This window comes from Lepidothrix coronata, unplaced genomic scaffold (genome assembly GCF_001604755.1).
Source record: "Lepidothrix coronata isolate B3197 unplaced genomic scaffold, Lepidothrix_coronata-1.0 Scaffold246, whole genome shotgun sequence".
In the NCBI taxonomy this organism is placed as follows: domain Eukaryota; kingdom Metazoa; phylum Chordata; class Aves; order Passeriformes; family Pipridae; genus Lepidothrix; species Lepidothrix coronata.
In genome coordinates, this window is record NW_016690426.1 from 568,712 (window position 1) to 587,738 (window position 19,027).

The window sequence follows — 19,027 nt, forward strand, 5'->3', positions numbered from 1 at the left end:
GGTGGCTGGTATAAACAGATGGTGTTCAAAGAGTTAGTGATGCCCTCCCAGCCTTTGTTTCATGGCATTAGTGTTCAAGTTTACCCTGACTCCTAATGTCTGCAGGAATTTCATGCTGGCTCATGGCTGTCTTTAGGAACAGGGTATTTTTGCTGGAGTTCTGTGCATGGGTGGGGGTGAAATGGGCAGTGGAAGGCTCAGTGTTGAGTGACTTGCAATGAAGTGTCTGCTTGGACTCCTAAGTCTTGCTGCCTGTGAGGGACATCAGGCATGGGATTGGCACTGGAGGGTGGCCCAGAGCAGCACTGAGCACACACTGGGACACAGACAGGATCCAGGCTGGGAGGGCAGGGGTGCAGACAGGCTGAGAGCTGGGGGTGTTCAGCCTGGAGAGGAGAAGGCTCTGGGCAGACCTGAGAGCCCCTTCCAGAGACTAAAGGGGCTCCAGGAGAGCTGGAGAAGGACTTGGGACAAGGCGATGGAGTGTCACACTGCCACAGGCAGGGTTAGATGGGATATTGGGAAGGAATTGTTCCCTGTGAGGGTGGGGAGGCCCTGGCCCTGGGAGGTTGCCCAGAGAAGCTGTGGCTACCCCTGGATCCCTGGAAGTGTCCAAGGCCAGGCTGGACGGGGCTTGGAGCAACCTGGGCTGGTGGAAGTTGTCCCTGCCCGTGGCAGGGGGTGGCACTGGGTGAGCTTTCAGGTCCCTTCCAAGCCAAAGCATTCCAGGATTCCACGGTGTTCACTGGTGGCACCCTCAGTTCCTACCCTTGGCCACAGCAGCTCAGGAATTCCCATTCCCTTTTCAGTCGAGGGGAGTGGCTGCCACTGCAAATATCCCAGTGGGAGCTGTCAGAGTGTGTTTGAAAGCCCCTGTGTGTTCAGTGTGAGTTTTCTCAGGGTCTGCATTGTGTCTGGAAGAAAATATGCTTTCGATTGACCTGCACAAACAGTACAAGTCAGGTGGTAGCATTGATTTTTGGAGCTTGATGGCTTTATGGTCACAGATCCAAATTCTCTGGAGAAGAAATCTTTGTGCTTTGTGTTGTATAAACAGGCTGAACAGTTTAGTGAAAACAATCATCATGGTAAATGCTTCCCTTTTTAAACTGTTGAAGAGTAACTTTGATAATTATTTAGCATTGATTATTTTATTTCCATGTGAGAGTTCCATGTTTTTCCAGTAGTCAGCTGAGCACTTTCCAGTCTGGTTGGACTAGACCAGACAGAGGGTGAAATTGGGAAATACAGGGTTCACACAAATCAGTTAGTCTAAATTAATTTCTGTCTAAACCTAAATAGTAGTATTATTTCAAACAAATTTTACAAGATGAGCAAACAGAAAACAAGGTCTTGCATAATGTATTCCTGTAACTGATTTAAGTTATCCTCATGTGAAAGGAAAAGACTGTTTTGTTTAAGGTAAAAAAGTTAATGTTCTCATCCTCTTTGCCTCCTCCCTCCCTCCTCACATCTGCTTTTTGAATTAGTTTGGAACACACTTGCATTTTTACACTACTAAAACTCAGTGGAATTTTATAACCCACAGATAATATTTAATGTTTCCCTCTCTTCCACAGCTTCCTAAAAACTACTGGACACTCAAACCTGCATCGAGTGGAAATATTCTCATGGGTTTTTTCCCCTTTCCTTCTCCCAGAGCCATGAAACAGCTTTGCCACAGGCAGTGAGCTCCCGTGGTGCTCGGGCACGTGTGGGATGTGCCGTGTGCCGGGCAGTGCCAGCAGGGAGCTCTGCCCCGCTGGGCTGGGGGTGTGCAGGCACTGGGTGGGGGCAAAGCCAGTGCAGTAGCAGCTCCCAGCTAAGCTCCCCTGGGTATTGCTGTGATGAGCTGCCTGCAGTCACTGCTTGTGGAGAGGAGCTGGCAAAAGGCAGGGTGTCTGCAAGGGAGCTGCCGGTGCAGAGGGAGCAGATGGCACCTGTGGGACTCACCGATGGCATCTGGGCACGGCTGCGGGCCGAGGGCCAGGCCAGGCCTGTAACACACCGCTGTCTGTGTGGGTCTGTGGGCTGGGCTTCAGATCAGCTTCTTGTGAAACACTCCTGGAGGCTTAACTCTGCCTTTGTCCTGAGCCAAACCCGCAGGGACTGAAGGCATTGCACCGTAGGACTGCTGGTGGCCAGCAAAGGCTCCTGCCCTGCCAGCTCACGGGTGGGAAGGGGCACAGCTACAGCTGAGACCTGCTTGGTTTTTGCTGAGGAGCCCAAAGCACGGACACTCTATTCACCTTTAATCCATGACGTCTATTAAATCCTTCCAGCAACGTCATGGAGTCATAGACTCATAGAATTCCACAATGGTTTGGGTTGGAAGGACTTTAAAGATCACCTACCACCCCCTGCCATGAGCAGGGACACCTTCCACTAGCCCAGGTTGCTCCAAGCCCCGTCCAACCTGGTCCGACTTCCAGGGTTGGGCAGCCACAGCTTCTCTGGGCAAGCCCTTCAGCTCAGTCAGTCAGTATCATCTCCTCCAGAAACTTGTCATACCCTGGAGGGTTTAGGTGGAGTCTCAAGGAGGATGAAGAAAGTCCCTGATGAGCTTTTAGGATGCTGATCCTGGAGGGAGCCAGGTCACAGCGAGACAGTGACACGCTCTGTGTGCTTGGCTGAGCTGCTGGTGGTGACAGCCCAGAGCTGCTGTTTCACAGCTGCCAAAGCCACCTGAAAGGGGTGCTTTCCACACGAGTGATGACTGTCTGCCAGTGTGGGTCTCTTCTAGTTGTTTCTCAGTTGATATTTAAAACTCTGTTGTTATATAGGACAGGAGGAAACAGCCTCAGGTTGTGCCAGAGGAGGTTTAGACTGGGTATTAGGAAAATTTGTTCACTCAAAGGGTTGTCAAGCACTGGAACAGGCTGTCCAGGGAAGTGTCACCATCCCTGGAGAGATTTAACACACTTGGGGACATGGTCTAGTGGTGGGCTTCACACTGCTGGGGGAGTGGTTGGACTCAGTGAGCTCGGAGGTCTTTTCCAACCAAAATGGTTCCATGATTCTGGGTGTTTTGCTATCTGTGTGAGATCTCAGTGTTGTACAACACACGACTGTGGGCAGAAATGATGCTGAGACCTGGCCTGGGGGTTGTTTATGTACCACAGAGCTTACACGAGGGAGGGAATGTGCGGATGCTCTGTCCAGTGACGAGTGAACACGTCTGTCCTGCAGCCACCCTTGAGCAGCACAGTCAGAGACTTCTGTGCGACAGGATTCCTTTAACAGACACTCATCCTCAGAAGCTGACTGTGTGACTACTGTGGGGACAAGGCCTGGTTTTCCATTCTCCTGCCAGATCAGAAGATGGAGTGAGTGCGGTGCTGCAGAGGGGAGGCAGGAACATCTTGTGACTCCCAGTGTGGTTGTGAAGGGCTCCCAGCAGCCTCCCTCCGTGAGGGGAGCTGAGCTGGGAAGGACCAGAGGTGAGGCATTCCCACTGGTTTGGCCCCTGGGAAGGAAGGAGACACATCAGACTGTTGTCACCCCTGAGCTATTCTGGCAGCTCCGCAGCCTCTCCTCAGCCTGGCGCGACTCCCTCCCTCACCCGGGCTGTGGTGAGCGGTCTGGTTTCTTGGCCTTGGGTCCCCAGAGTCCAGGAAGAAGTTTATCCCTTACTTGAATGATTTCTGCCGCTTAAAAATGTTTTTCTTGGTGCCTTTTAGAAAATGACACAATTACAAATGATACAGGCACAAGGGAAGGGATGGGAGAGAGCTGCTTCCAGCTGACTCGCCAGTTACCAAAGTAAACAGTGCTCTAATGAAGCTTTTGAGAGGCTTATCTGGCCATGAAAAACTTGCTATATCTTTCCTTTTAGACTGGCATTTAAAGCCAAACCACATATTTTTTAAAATAGAAATGTTTCAGCATCCTCCTCTGCCCGGGTTGGCTCTGTCAGAGAAGCTCTTTTGCAGTCTTATTTTCTGCAGCTTTTTCCCAGCACCGTCCTGTACAGTAGAGTCCTGCAACAGCTCAGCTTGGAAAGGGCCTCAAGAAATCATCTGGTCCCACCTCTCAAACAGAGCCTCACCAGGAGTTAGAAATGTGTCTGTTAGGTAGAAATAGAAAATGAACTATTTACAGTCTTCACTGTCAAAATTAACAATAGATCTTTGAAAGGACCAGAAAGTTCACCTTAATTTGGTACACCAGTAACTGCCCTTCTTTGAACATCTTTAAATAGATGCTTTAACTTCAGCTAATCGATGCCTCTTTATTCACAGTGGTATTTGAGGCATCACCGGACCCTTGTTAGAGCCCTGGGGATAATATTCCCAACTGGATATTGTCAGAGTGAATAACTGGTGTATACAGACAGTGTTATCTGCTGTGACATTCCATGTTCTGTCAGCTGCACACGGATTAGTTCTGTGAAGTGGAGTCTTAGTCAGAATGATGCATGGAGATTTGAATTTACAGTTGTAATGCCTGGAAGGTTTGGGTTTCTAATGGTTTTACACTGGTAATCCTTTAGCAATTTGTTTTATAGTGGAATAATTGGAGGGGAGCTGGGCCCAGTTCTAACTGAAATCAATAAAACCTCTGTCATTGACTTGGAAAGAAAGCAGATGCATTTTTAGCAGTAAAAAGGAAAAAAAGAGTATTTTAGATACAGAGTAACCTCATGCAGAATATCTGAGTTCTGTACTGAATGTGACACTTCTTTCTCCCAGCAGCAGGCCTCAGACTACTTGATTTTTGTTATGTTTGGAAATCTCCATTCTCACAGGATGGCAGCTGGATAAATCCTAAAGCCTTTTGAAATGATGATGTGATGCACATGTATGTACATTTGTGCACACACACACACGTATGGGGTCATCTCCTAGGATGTTGGTTTTATTCTCCTAGAATTTTCTAAAAGAAACCTTTTATCTTTCCTTCTTTGAGTTCTATTCAGAGACCAGTGACTTGGCATGAAAACTGGGGAGAATCTATTTAGTAGTGTTTGAATTATGTAAGTGTAGGTAGGTCTGTGGTTAGTGTCTCACTTTTTCCTTTGTTTAGGGCTGATTGACTAATTCTGTGGTTTGCCGATAATTTTCTGAGCAAAATTTAAGTCAATAACTTTTCAAGGATTGTGTCTGGCATCTGGAGGCGTTTTAGCTCAATCTTTACTTTTTTGTGTTTCTCTTATCCTCTGTAAGGAAAAATCCCTAAAACTTACCTCCCTGTGTGTGAGCTTTGTACACAACAGTCGTGCTTTGTCCCAGGTCTTGGAGCTGCCTCTTGTCAAAGGAGCCTCCACAGGCCTGTCCAAACATGATAAACCTTATTGCATCTGGGAGTTAAGTGGAGGGCCACTGAGATGAGCAAAGGGCTGGGACAGCTCTGCTGGGAGGAAAGGCTGGGAGAGCTGGGGTTGTTCAGCCTGGAGAAGAGGAGCTTCAGGGTGACCTGATTGTGGCCTTGCAGGGCCTGAAGAAGCTACAGGAAAGATGGAGAGAGACTGTTTGCAAGGGCCTGGAGGGACAGGACAAGAGGGAATGGCTTCCCACTGCCAGAGGGCAGGGTTAGATGGGATATTGGGAAGGAATTGTTCCCTGTGAGGGTGGGCAGGCCCTGGCACAGGTTGCCCAGAGAAGCTGTGGCTGCCCCTGGATCCCTGGAAGTGTCCAAGGCCAGGTTGGACGGGGCTTGGAGCAACCTGGGCTGGTGGAAGGTGTCCCTGCCCATGGCAGGGGGTGGCACTGGATGGGCTTTAATGTCCCTTCCAACCCAAACCTATGATTCTGTGATGATTGAAAAAAAACCCCTTTTACCATGTGAAGACATAACCACAACATGAGCCTGCTAAAGAACAGCGTAGGATTTATATGGGAGCATCCTCTGGGAAGTCCTTGTTGCCATGGTCTCTTGGCAGTGTTCAGCACTGCTGGATTAGTGCTGTGGTCTCCATGAAGCTTGTTAGGAGAACGGCTCCCTCAGCAAACGCGGGCTCCTGGGTTATTAATAACCAGGAAGGAGCGCCGTTCCTGCCTTGGGATCTCACAGTGCGCTACAGAATGTCTTTCCCCTCATCCCACACTGAGCAGGATTGGATTGTCCTGCTCTCAGGATGCTCAAGTTGCTCTCGGTGACTTCCTTTGCTTCCAGAGTCTGTTTTTGTGTATCTGTGGGTGCTGAGTGCATTAGTAATTCCATATCCTTCAGGAAAGCAATGTGGCTGCAGTTCCAGCAAAAAAGAGCCAGTTGCTTTTTCAGTTTTGCTGATGTCTCATGATCAAAAAGCTGACTTGGCTTCAGTAAGGTAGCCCTCTCCAAGGATCTTCCAAGTCTCTTTGAAGGAAGTAATCTGGGACTATAATCTTCCAGGCAGCAGAAGTTTTTAATTAGCCCTTGTAATTGGACTCATCTATTCTGGAAAAATAAAAGAAGCTGTGATTTTCTTTTTTTTTTGCCAGTCAGCCTCTGGACCCCTCTTATGGTGAGATACATTTGGGGACACGGTGGGACCCAGAGTTCCACGAGGCAGGAGAAGGAGTTTTAGGGATGAGGTCGTGGTCCCCTGCAGTGCCAGGAGGCTCCCGACGGTGGAGCTCAGATATTCTCAGCCAGCAGCAGCTCGAAATCAATCTGTGCTGGATGTCACAGTAAATAAGTTCATTTTGCAATGCAATATTAAGTATAAATGGTGAATTAAAAATGGAGTTTTCAGTCTTATTTGATTTGACCTCAGTGTGTTGAGGTAATCCATCCCAAAGCAGCGCCGTGAAATGTGTGGTTGCTTTCATTGCTGCCCGATTCTGCAGGGCAGGTCCCTTCTCCAGCACTGTTACAAGTGCAGGAGGAGCACTGCCAAAATACACAGGCCCAGAGATGAGACAGAAATAGCCCTGGCCTGAACTGGAGCTCAGTCTGGAGAAGGAATTGGAAGAGCACTGTGAGCTGAGTTTTCTTCGGTTTAGCTTGTTGTTAACAAGGGGAGATAAACACAAACAGAGCGGGAGCTGATGGGAGCTGATAGGAGCTGATGGGAGCTGATGGGAGCTGATGGGAGCTGATGGCCTTCTCAGCTGCTCCGTGGAACAGCTCCCAGGCTGTACAGTGAGGGAGCCCAGCCCTCAGCAGCTGCTTGTCCTCTACTGTAAGCTCAGGCAAGCACATTCCTCAAAGCTCTTTTTTCCCTTGTGTCTGCTGGTGCCTTTTGTTGCTGGAAAACGTCTGCACTGGTGGCAGTGCTGGGCAGCCAGGCCCAAAGCAAACCCTCTGCACACAGAGAGCTGCAGGACAGCAGCTCTGTATGGATTCAGTGTGCTGGGCAGGAGCTCAGGCTCTAGGCTTGGGTGTCAGGGACCACCTGGCTGTAGGAGCTTTCCATCACCTCCGTGGCTCCCTCAGCCCTCTGGCCTCTCCCAGGGACTGTGGGCCGAGTTGCCAGCCCTGCGTGTGTGTGGTTTGGGCAACCCCCACGGGGGGCTGGCCAGAGGCCCCCATGGGACAGACCTCCGGGGCTGCTCAAAGGACAGCGGGAGGGAGGATCTCAGGATTCGGCTCGTTTGCTTGTCCCTGGAAAGAGGAAAAGGCCTTGCTTTGGGTCAATCTTTTTGGGACATTTAGCAGCCATGATAGCCATAACTTGACTCCACGTGGTTAAAACTTAAAGTATTCTGGTCTCTTTGCCTCTTAGTTGTGCACCAGGAATAGACAAAACCTTCTAGAGGGGATGTTCAGGAGGATTATTTCCTCAGAAAAATAATCAACCTGTAGTTCTACTTAATCCAAACTTTCTTTTTCTTATTTGCATCCAGAGGGAGCAGGTTTCGTGTCTGGCTCCATGGTGTGATGCACCACGCCTGCAGGGGGCTTGAGAAGCTCTGAGGCTGTTCCGTGCACCACCCATTTCAGAAAGAATTTGTGGCAAATCTGGATTTATTTGACCCATCTCTGGGTAGAGGAGGTCTCTCTGCACACCCTGTGGTTTGTGCCTGTAGCTCTCAGAAGGTGGAGTTAACAGTGAGCTGGGCCAATCTGCCCCAGTTTGTATGATTTGTCGCTGCACATGGTTAATAACTGTAAGACAGCCACACTTGAGGCCCATAAGCCAGACTTTGTGCTTGTTGCAGTAGACAACATAAAATCTAAAATATTAGATTTTATCCACTGTGGGTCCAGTGAGCTTTTCTTTTCCAAGAAATTAAACATACATCATACTTTTTTCTTTTTTTTTTAGTATTGTTGTTTTCCTTAAAAAAAAAAAAAGTCACGGGCTCATAACTGTTATAACAATGGGAAATAATGATACAAACGGGGCACTTACTAAGGCACATTGTTACCAACACTTGTGTTAGAATGAAGCACAAGGCTTTGCATTTGGTCTTTTTTTTTCCAGACAGTGTTTGTTAATACTTTTCTAGCTTATATTTTCAGAGTCAGCTGCTTGGTTTTAGTAGTCTGTGATAGAAGTTTGCAGTCATTTTATTTGCATTAAAACATAACGGTAAAACCAACCCTCGAATGCTGTGTATATTTGTCAGCTGTGTGAGGAACAAAAATAGTCACTGCCCAGTGAGATGGCAATTAAAAGTGTTTTATTTAGTTGTACCTGTGCGATGGCCCTGTGTGATGAGTCCTGGGAAACACTTCCAGTGGGATCTGCAGTGGGGGAAGTCCTGGCCAGCAGGACCCAGTTGGCTGCTGGGAAATGAGGGGTTTGTGCTCCCGTGCCCCCGGGACAGACAGCTGGGGAGGAGGAACCCTGGCAACACTGATTTCCTTAATCCCTGGAGGGAGCTGCTCCTAAAGGTCTGCAGAAGAATTAGAGGCAGAGCTTTACAAAGAATTGGATACGATCCTCTTCTTTCTCTGAGAGGAGCATTAAATCAGACAAAGCTCAGTGCTCAGCACTCTTAAGGAATAATTGTACACCAGTTTCTTTTGGCAGTGATCTTGCTTTAAGCATTTTAGCTGTCCCAGCTGATTATTCCCAATCCTTAAACATTTCTTTACTTGTGGTGAAAATTATTTTTCATATATATATATATATATATATATATATAAATGGGCAGGCAGGGGTGTGTATGTGTATATATGAATATATATGTCTGTGTATGTATATATGAAACCCATGTTAGTCTCTTGATCCCCAAAACTGTCAGAATTGCTGTAGCCCAGTGCTAAACTTGCCAGTCCACAAATAAAAAAGAACGTGAAATATAATGGTCACTCAGGTTTACAAAGTGGGGAAAACTGCTTCTTAGTGAGCTGTAGACTATGTAATGAAGAAATAACTGAATATAAATTATTAGTGCTATTAAAATATCAGTGGTTTGCTGCTGTTCTGTGGTTGGGTTTTGGGGTTTGGTTCTTCCTTTCTTCTTCTTTTTCATTTGTAGTGTTGTAATTCTGAAGAATACATTTCTTTGGAAGTATCCAAAGGTGTGCAGATTTTTGTGGGGGATCTCTTGTTTTATTTATTTGTTTATTTATTTGTTAATCCTGGATATGGTTTTGCATTAGGGAAATGTCCTTGCTGTGAATTAGGAGAAGGAATTCTGTGGCTGAGAGTGCTCCACAGGACTCAGCATCTCTGCCAAAATTCCTTCAGCTACCAAGTATCAATTAGAGCTTTTTTTTTTTCCTTCTGGAACAAACAAATGCAGTGTTCTGAGCTGATGAGAGGTAGGCAAATGGCTTCCATATTCCTTTGCTGGATGTCCTGGAGCCCCCAGCTGTGCCAAGCAGACGTGGTGCAGATGTGTTCTGTGGGCAGAGCAGGGAGTGCCAAATGTGCAGTCACCCTCAGTGTCATGATGGGCCATTGTGTGTCCTGGGGAATGTGTGGTTTTCCCAACTCAGCTTGTACATAAACATGGGGCCATCTGAGGTGTGGCACAAAGCCATGGAAGAGCAGCAGAGCCTTTAGGAATGGCCAGCTCACCACAGGCTTTTCTCCTTATTTACAGAGGAGGTGGTTTTTACCAGATGTGCCCTGGAAAGGAAGTATCAAAATCCCATTACTCTGTTTTATGTTGTCACAGTTGTTTAATTCTGTAGGTACAAGCTCAGACACCACAGTGGCTACGTTGAGTTTTGTGATTTCAGTTTAGGAAATCCAGTCTTTGTTCCAAGAATGTGCAGCCATTCCTTTAAACATTTCCTTTCTTCTGCTATTAGTTTATGTGTGTGTGCAACACCCAGTCTTGGATCCCAGGACAGAACTGACATTTATGCTGTGCTTGGCAGACAAGAGAGTTGAGCTGCTGCCTCACAAAGCCTTGAAGCCTTCCTGGGGCTTTTCAGGTTTTTCACCTTTCCACAGTCCCCTCTGGAGGACCAGGAAAACTCTGGAGTGGTGAGCACTGAGGAGACCCCCACAAGAAACTACACCAAACATTCCCATATAGGTGCCTAAAATGGATTCGTATTTCAGCATCAGAATGGTAAACCACACCTCCCCACCCCTGGAAGTGTCCAAGGCCAGGTTGGACAGGGCTTGGAGCAACCTGGGCTAGTGGAAGGTGTCCCTGCCCGTGGCAGGGGGTGGGATGAGGTGATCTGTGAGGTCCCTTCCAAACCAAACCACTCTGTTAGAGTATTCCATGTATCAACCTTTGCCTAATGAACCAGTGAAGTTAAAAGAAGTGTTATTTTCTTCTGCTTGTAGTGTCTGAGTGAATATTCTGTATTTGGAATGACAGGTTTGGAACTCTGCTTGATTTGAGCGATGTCTGATTTATGTCATGTGGTCATTGAGACACGGGGACATTTGGTATGTGGAGTCAATGATCTTGGAGGTCTTTTCCAGCCTAAATGGTTCTATGGATCTGTTGTGCAGCCATTGCACTGAGCTGCACTGAGCCCCTCATTCTGTGTCCAGAGTCAGCACTGCAACTTGATTTACACTTTACAAGTTTTGAGGTTCTTATCGTATTGGTAATTTAAGCCTCTGTAAGAACTTTCTGGAGTGTTTTGTGAGAGAGCTTGCCATTCTTTCCAAGGGTCCTTTTTGGAGATAGCTCCCAACTGGGAAGGAGGTCTGGAGGGAATGGTGTGTGGTTGTGCCAGGACAGAGTCAGGTTGGATCTCAGGGAAAGGTTCTTCCCCCAGAGGCTGGTTGGCACTGACCAGGCTCCCCGGGGCAGTGGGCACAGCCCCAAGGCTGCCAGAGCTCCAGGAGGGTTTGGATGGTACTCTCAGGGACAGGGTGGGATTGTTTGGGTGTCTGTGCAGGGCCAAGAGCTGGACTGGATGGTCCTTGGGGGTCCCTTCCAGCTCAGGATAGTCTGTGATAAACTTAAAGCCCTTCTCCCAGTGTCCTCTCCCTTTCTCCCTGCCAAGCCCTTCAAAGGCCTGTGTTCCCCTCGCTGCTCAAACAGCCCTGCTGGGGCTGCACCTTGAGGCCACGGGATGAGGGTGAAGGACGATGGAGCTGGTGGAGGCTGTGAAGGCAAGGACAGCTTTTTTGGCAGGCAGGTCACTCCTGCTGGTGGCACAGCTCCTGATGCAGGTGTGTCCCAGGGCAGCTCCTTGCTGAGCTCTCAGCAGAGGGCAGCTGGAGCCTTGGGGTGATCCTGCAGGGAGCTTGGCCAAGGGCAAGGCTTGGCCAGCCCGGGCTGCCTGAGGGGGGACAAGGCCAAGCTCGCAGCCCAGCCTGCCTGAGGGGCTGCTTTGGCTTAGCTGCAGTAGTGTTGCTTTTCAGATCTTTATTTTATAGGGGGAAAAGGCCTTTCCAAAGGATTTACTGCTTTAGATTGAAAAACCTAATCCCTCAACTGCTGGGAGTAATGGAACCAGCGGGGTTGTATGGATAAACCCCAGGCAGTGATGTGCTTTACAACAGGGGTTGTCAGGGGAGAGATTTGAAGCAAAACAATTTGGAGGGAGCTTTATTACAGGTGCTGGCTTCAAAGGACACCCAAAGGACAGTGGTGTCAGGTGGAATGGGAGGAGTGGGATGAGGTGTGGGAAGGAACGGTGAGTCCTTAGAGCAGCTCTTTTGATCATACTGTAGTATTTTAGTACATGACATGCACAGATAAATTGACTCACAGCCATACAAAAAAAAATCTCCTTAAGACAGTTTAATGTTTTAGGAAAGGTTTTGTGTGATCTCTTGGGTGCCTTTCAAACAAATGAAACCCTACACTTAGCAAAAGGCACTCGTAAATAGAGCCCCCCCAGCAAACAGGGGTGTGTTAGAGTAGACCTTAGTGATGGCTGTTGTTGAAACTGCAGTGAAATAAAACTTTGGACTGTTTAAAGCAGAAAAATGTGTAGATTATATAGAAGATAAGTGCACATTAACTTTTATAGAGCTTGGAAAGCGCTGTGAGGTCTGCTGAGGCAGCACTTCCCTGTGAGCTGCAGCTGCATTGAATTGGCTCCGCTGCACTTCCCTGCTTTGCTTTTCCCCTGACAGCACAATTGTGCCCCATTTGGTCTGCAGGGACTCAGCTGATCCCTTTGAGTGGTTTGGGCACTCAGCTGGCACAAATCTATTCACTTGTGTGTGTGTATATTTATTTATTTCTGGCACAGCACCCAGACCCTGCTGAGCTGGGTGGGGGCCAGTGCTGGCCCTGGGCAGGAATGCAGGGCACCAGTGCCAAGGCACATTAAGGTGCACAGGCAGGAAATCACAGCCACAGGAATCCAGCTGGCTGCAGTCACACTGGATTCCATTGGGAAGGGAGCTGTTGGAGGGCCAGAGGGACAGCTCAGTGGGATTGGGAAGTGCTCACATACCTGCTGCTGTTGCTTACACACCCCAGACCACTGCAGTTTGATATCCTGCCTTTTCTCCATAGACAAAGACATGGAAAATGTCACGAATAGAGTCGTTTCTGCTTTGGTTCTTCCTGGCAGCTCCTGCAAGGTACACTGGGGCTGGGTACTGGGCTCACACAGGGGTTTTCTAGCCAGAGGTATATAGTTTTTTCAGGGAAGAGATGTGGCACCTCTTCTTTTTTTTTTTTTTCCTTTCTTTTTTTTCCACAGGTAAAGTTACAAAGGCAGTATGTGTGTTCTGTCCAGAAAGGCCTCCTCATGTTTACCAAGAATCACAGACTCATGGAATGGTTTGGGTGGAAGGGACATTAAAGCCCATCCAGTGCCACCCCCTGCCATGGGCAGGGACACCTTCCACCAGCCCAGGTTGCTCCAAGCCCCGTCCAACCTGGCCTTGGACACTTCCAGGGATCCAGGGGCAGCCACAGCTTCTCTGGGCAACCTGTGCCAGGGCCTCCCCACCCTCACAGCCAACAATTCCTTCCCAATATCCCATCTAACCCTGCCCTCTGGCAGTGGGAAGCCATTCCCCCTTGTCCTGTCCCAAGTCCCTCTCCAGCTCTCCTGAATCCCCTTTAGGTACTTAGGCTGCTGTAAGGTCTTCCCAAAGCCTTCTCTTCTCCAGGTTGAAGAGCCTCTTTCTGGAAAAATACATTATTCCTTAGTCCAGCCACATTTGTTTTGGGGACTTTGTTCCCTTCTGATTACTAAGCAATGGAATATTTGGTCAAAACCAGAGGTGAAAGCAAGAAGGCTTTGTGTGCCTGTGAATGTTTAAGACTCATAGAATTTGGTCATACTGGAATGATATAAAGTTACTAGATTTCAAATCACGGGTTTCAGTGATTTGGGGGTCTCATTCTCAACTATTGCTTTCTGTTAATGCTTTTAGTTTAATTGCTTTAATATCAGATGCCTTTTGATAACTTTGTGTTTGCCTCATATTTTCAATTTTTTTTTTTTTTTCATCTTAGAAATTGGTCCAGTGACAATAACCACAGATCCCAAGAAATTTCAGTTTGAACTCAGGGAGCTTTATGTTCAGGTGAGTAACTTCTTTGTGGTTCTAGCAAAGACTCCATTTCCTTGTGCTAATCTTTCCTCTCGTGCTGAAATTCCTGCTACAAGGATTCCTGAAGGTGTAGCTCACTCACCTCTACCATTTTACCTGCACAAACTGTCCTCTTTCTGTTCTCTGGTCATCTTAATTTATGCCCACTGCCCTGGGGAGCCTGGTGCCCAACCACCCTCTGGGGGAAGAACCTTTTCCTGAGATCCAACCTGACCCTGCCCTGACACAGCTCCAGCCCTTCCCTCAGGTGATGGAAAGAAAGGGAAGTATTGGAATGGAATTACCCTGACTGGCTGAAAATATGTTCCTGTTGTCTTGTCTTTCATCAAGCAAAATACTCCTGACCTGTGGAAAACCTTGCTGGAGTCAGCAGTGCCAGACAGGCTGTCCCTCAGACACTGGCACAGGGTGTAATCCCTGCAGGAGCAGATTGCTGGAAGATTCAAAGTTGGCAGAAGGTTTGAATTCAGAGAAAACAATAGCTATTATGCTTTCCTCCTTTGTGGGGAAGTTTAAACTTCAAAACTCCTTCCAGATGTTTTGTTTTCTCAATAGTTATGGGCAATACAGGCAGCTGTTTCTAAAAGGTACATGATTTAGATGAAGCTTTTGGGAATTTCAAACTCTGTTTCCAAGCGAGATGTTTAAAAATTGCTGCCTAACGAATTTGAGGTTTCTTTCTTTAATGCTGATTGATTGCATAGTTCATAATTACTTCCAAGATGTGCTCATTCAGCTAAATGAGGGCTGGTGAAGAACCTGATCCTGGGTTACCTGTGTTTGACCTGGAATTAACTGGGAATCATTCTTATGGGCAGCATGACAAGGACTTGGACCTGGGCAGCAGTGGCTCCTTGGTGTCTCTATTTCTCTAAGACTTAAGCAGATTTTTTGTGTACTCCAGCATTAAATTTTCACAATGGATACTAATTTGCATGAGCCCTATACTGAAATCTTGTCTGTATAACAATCTTTTAAAGTGTATTCCCACAGCTGGAGCGTTCTGTGGCCCTGGGGTACAGCTGCCAATACCCTTGTGTCAGCAGCTGGGAAAAGGCCTAATTGGAGCATTGCTCAGTGCAAAAATGACAACTTCAGGAATAAAAGAGTATTCTGTAAGGCTGCTGGTAGTGCTTTTTTATTCAGATCCCAGGTTTACCCCTTTGTGGGTGTTTACAATGCCACTTCAGAAAATAGGTATTAAAGGGGGGGATAGTACAGATGGGCTCAGCTGCCAACCTCCATTTGGGTGTGCCTGTCCAAACTGAAGGGAAAAGGAGGCTTGCTGGGCTTTCCTCACCTCTGGCTTTCCAGAAAGCTTCACAGGGTAATTGGAACCATATTTAATTTGGAGAGAAAGGGAGGAAATATTGAATGGAAAATTTTCCTATTTGTTTAAAAATAAAGGCAATACAGCAGGTTAAATGGTAGGAAGGAATCCTTCCCTGTGAGGGTGGGGAGGCCCTGGCCCAGGTTGCCCAGAGAAGCTGTGGCTGCCCCTGGATCCCTGGAAGTGTCCAAGGCCAGATTGGACGGGGCTTGGAGCAACCTGGGCTAGTGGAAGGTGTCCCTGCCCATGGCAGGAGGTGGAACTGGATGGGCTTTAAGGTCCCTTCCAACCCAAACCATTCCATGATAATGATGATGATGAGTTGTAGTTCCACCCAGCTGCCTTTTGAAAATGCTCTTCTACATCATGGGAACAAAAAGAAATTCTCCCTTGAATTTCAGGTTGTCTGGAATCTGCCACTTGCTTTTCCCATAAAAGTAAGGCCAGGTGCAGGAAGGACTGACATAAAAACAGTAATGGTTCTTATATGGCTTCTGGAAAGAATAATGGCAAAGTGCTTATTCTTTAACAGAGATGAGGAATTTATTGATATTCCTGTTTTGAAATGGGATTAAGAATACTGATAGGTTAAACTTGTTACCGACATGAACATTTCATTGAGGACAACCAAAATTCGCTGGTATGAGGGGCAGGTTTTTATTCTGGTTTGTGTGTCTGTGTGAATGTTTAACCTCAAAACATAATTTTTGATGGCTTCTCAAGAATTCAAATTCAGGGCAGCAACTGCATTACCTTTTCTCCTCTTCCTTCCCAGCACGTGGAGATTGTATATACATGTGTGTGAAGGTGGGTTGTTGTTAAAAATAAAAAAAAATCAATTTTATATTTCTCTTCCCTTTGGAATTGTCTGTGACAGCACCCTGCAGCAACCACACAATCCTTAGGGTGAAAAAAGGGAATGAATGATTACAAGTTAAGGAAATATCTGTCTTGAATGTCCCCAAAAAGTAACAGATTTGGCATGTTTCTTTTTTCTTAAAAAAATGCTTTGTTTTTCTTCTACTTGTGACCAGGGTGGTGGAGACTGCCCAGAGATGAGCATTGGGGCAATAAAGATCGCTCTGGAAATTTCCCTGCCTGGTTCCTTCATCTATGTCTTTACTGATGCCAGATCCAAGGATTACAGACTGACCCACGAGGTGCTTCAGCTCATCCAGCAGAAACAGTCACAGGTACAGAGGATTTGCATTCTGAGCTGGTTTGTTTTATTTGATGCCCTCTTTCCTCGGTGACAAAGGGTAAAATTCTCCTGTGTGAGACTCAGTGAAGCCTTTTTGCAGAACACTGCATTCTAGGGACCTTTTTTTTTTTCTTTTTTCAAATAGAGGGTTACCTGATCTGGTTGAAAAACAAAACCAAAAACCCAAACTGAAAGGGATATTCCTTTTAGTATTGTAAATTGAACAGTGCAGCTGAGTCTGATACCAGTATATGTATTCTTGGCCAGCTTACCACTTATGTGGATGTTTTTATATTGCTGTAAAATAAATATTGTGTGAAGTACAGGGCTGAGAGAAGAGGGTCAGTGTAAGGGGATTCTTATCTGTTCCTTTTCTTCTTCATTGCCTTTTCCATCAGCCCTGAGTGCAGTGATGCTGTCCTTTATGCAAAGTAATAAGCCCAGCCCAAGTAACACATTCTTCTGTTGTCATTGCAACGTTTTCTACAATATGCCCCAGGTGCCAAACGATTGACTCTTTGTTTTCCACCCAGGTGGTGTTTGTGCTGACTGGGGACTGTGATGACAGGGAGCACGTTGGCTACAAGGTCTATGAAGAGATTGCCTCCACCAGCTCTGGTCAGGTCTTCCACTTGGACAAAAAGCAAGTGAATGAGGTAACTTTGCCTGAGCTCTGCAATGTACAGAGAAAACAAGGCAGGGGTTATCCTCTAAGCCTTTAAATGACCTGATCATGGGTTAGGGAGCAGAAGGGGAAATTCTGAATGGCCTGGTCTTGGTATGTGGATTCTCTTCTACTTCTCCCTTCCTTCTTTTTCCATTTGCTGTATCAGGATGCAGATCTGGGACTTTTACTGATGTCAGGGAAGTGTGCAGTGCCATATCTAACCAGAACCTCCCCAGCTTCCCTCTGCCTGTGCCACAAAGCTTCCAGGAGGAGAGCCTTTAAAATAAGGAGTGGTTCTGGGCTCCCAGAGCCCAGCGGCTTTTCTAATCAGTATGAGAGTTCAGTACCAGCTCTAAATGAGCATTTTGTCAGCAAGCAAGGGATTGCTAATTGGCCTGGAATGTTCCTCACATTATGAACTCTCAGGTTTCCATCGCTGGTAACTTTTAACTCAGGTTATTGTTGCAATATTTGCCACCTCTGCTGGTAGCTGTGGTTCCTGACCCACAGCCATGAATGACTGTTTTCTTGGAAAACTCCAGTGGGTCTTAGGCAGAAATGAAGTTTCAAAAGTGCATGAGAAAACAATTTGGAGAGAGATGAAATCACATGGTAGTTATCAGGAGAGCTGGAATTGTTTATAAATGTTGTAAACATTCCCCTTTGAATTCCCCCCGCAGGGAACGACTAGGTGAGGTGTTTTAACAAAAATTTACTCTGGTTTGTTCCTTTTTCTTTCTTTCCTAGAATTTGGGTAGTGACAGATGTTGGAGATAAATTGCAGTTTCCTACTGTTGTTGCCTAGAAAAACTGATGTTCTTATTGGGAGTGATAGAAGCTGTTGGCAGTGATGTGAAGGTGATCAAAAGGAGGAACTTCCCAGAGGATTTAGATAGGTTAGAAGTCAGAGGTAAAAGAAATCAGCTGTTGGGAATGTGCAGTTCCTGACCTGAATTTTGGTATTATTTATGTATGAAGGGTAAAACTTGCCTCTGTGACACTCCATGAAATCCCTTTACACAGGAGGGATTGTGATGGAACTGGATGGTCTATAAAGTCCCTTCCAACCCAACCCATTCTGTGGTCCTCTGGTACTGCCCATGGGAAATGCTCTTTGCTGGGACTAAAGTTTTAGGATGAAGCTTTTGTTTGATTGTTTTGGTTTTGTTTTCTTCTGCTTTTGGGAGGCAGAAATGAGCAGAAAAAGCCACTTGTCTTAAGCAGTGTAAGAGATTGCCTAAGGGGGAAAAACCCCACGAAATCACTTTCAGAAGTTTTCCACAATAACTGCCAAACAATTTGCATTAAAACCAAACCCCAAAGCCTCTGAAATAATTTCAGTGATCACTGACCTCACATAAAGCTGTGTCTGGGCTAAGGGACTGTGACAGTGAGTTGACCCAATTGCTGTGATCCCACAGGAAACCTTTCCTGCAGATTTCAGTCCTGGATCAGAAGTGCTGATTTCAGGGGGTGGATGCAAAGGGACAGGAGATCTTGCTGTTTGTGGTGCAGCCTTCAGGCAGGACTCAGCTGAAGTAAAACCTGCCCTGCTTTGTCTCTGAGCAGCTGGTGATGTGTAAAGAATGCAGTTTATAAATGCTGAACACACTCCCCGTTGGGGGCCTAGAGAGAGCTAAAGCTGGAGTGTGGAGAAGGAACAGCTCCACAGTCACCGAGGGAACCCCCTGCCAAACCACTGCCTTGTTTTGTTCAAACATTCTTGGTTGTTCTACCCCCAAAGAACCCAAACAAAGCTATTTTTAGTGTATAAAGTTTCAAACCATTACTCCCTGCTTGCCCTTTGAGCATTAAGTGGAGAATGAAGCAACATTCAAAACTACAAGGAAACACAGCAGAACAAAACTTGATACACATCCAATGCTCGTGCACTGAGCAGGATAAGAAAATTTAGTGCCTTTTTTACTTCTGAGAAACATGTTCTGATTTCAAATACTACAGCTGACTTGGGCAAAATTTTTGTTGATTGGGTTCAGCCCAGCAAAGCAT

At 46.7% G+C, this 19,027-nt stretch overlaps 1 protein-coding gene across 1 annotated transcript in view; it reads left to right on the plus strand.

Annotated features, from left to right (window-relative positions):
* The window catches only part of HMCN1 (hemicentin 1), a 161,192-nt gene that overhangs the window by 11,550 nt on the left and 130,615 nt on the right, over positions 1 to 19,027 (plus strand). The window contains exons 2-4 of the mRNA XM_017834940.1: positions 13,722 to 13,792; positions 16,184 to 16,342; positions 16,884 to 17,006. Coding sequence (XP_017690429.1) covers positions 13,722 to 13,792; positions 16,184 to 16,342; positions 16,884 to 17,006 — 353 coding nt within the window. The remainder of the gene's footprint in view (positions 1 to 13,721; positions 13,793 to 16,183; positions 16,343 to 16,883; positions 17,007 to 19,027) is intronic.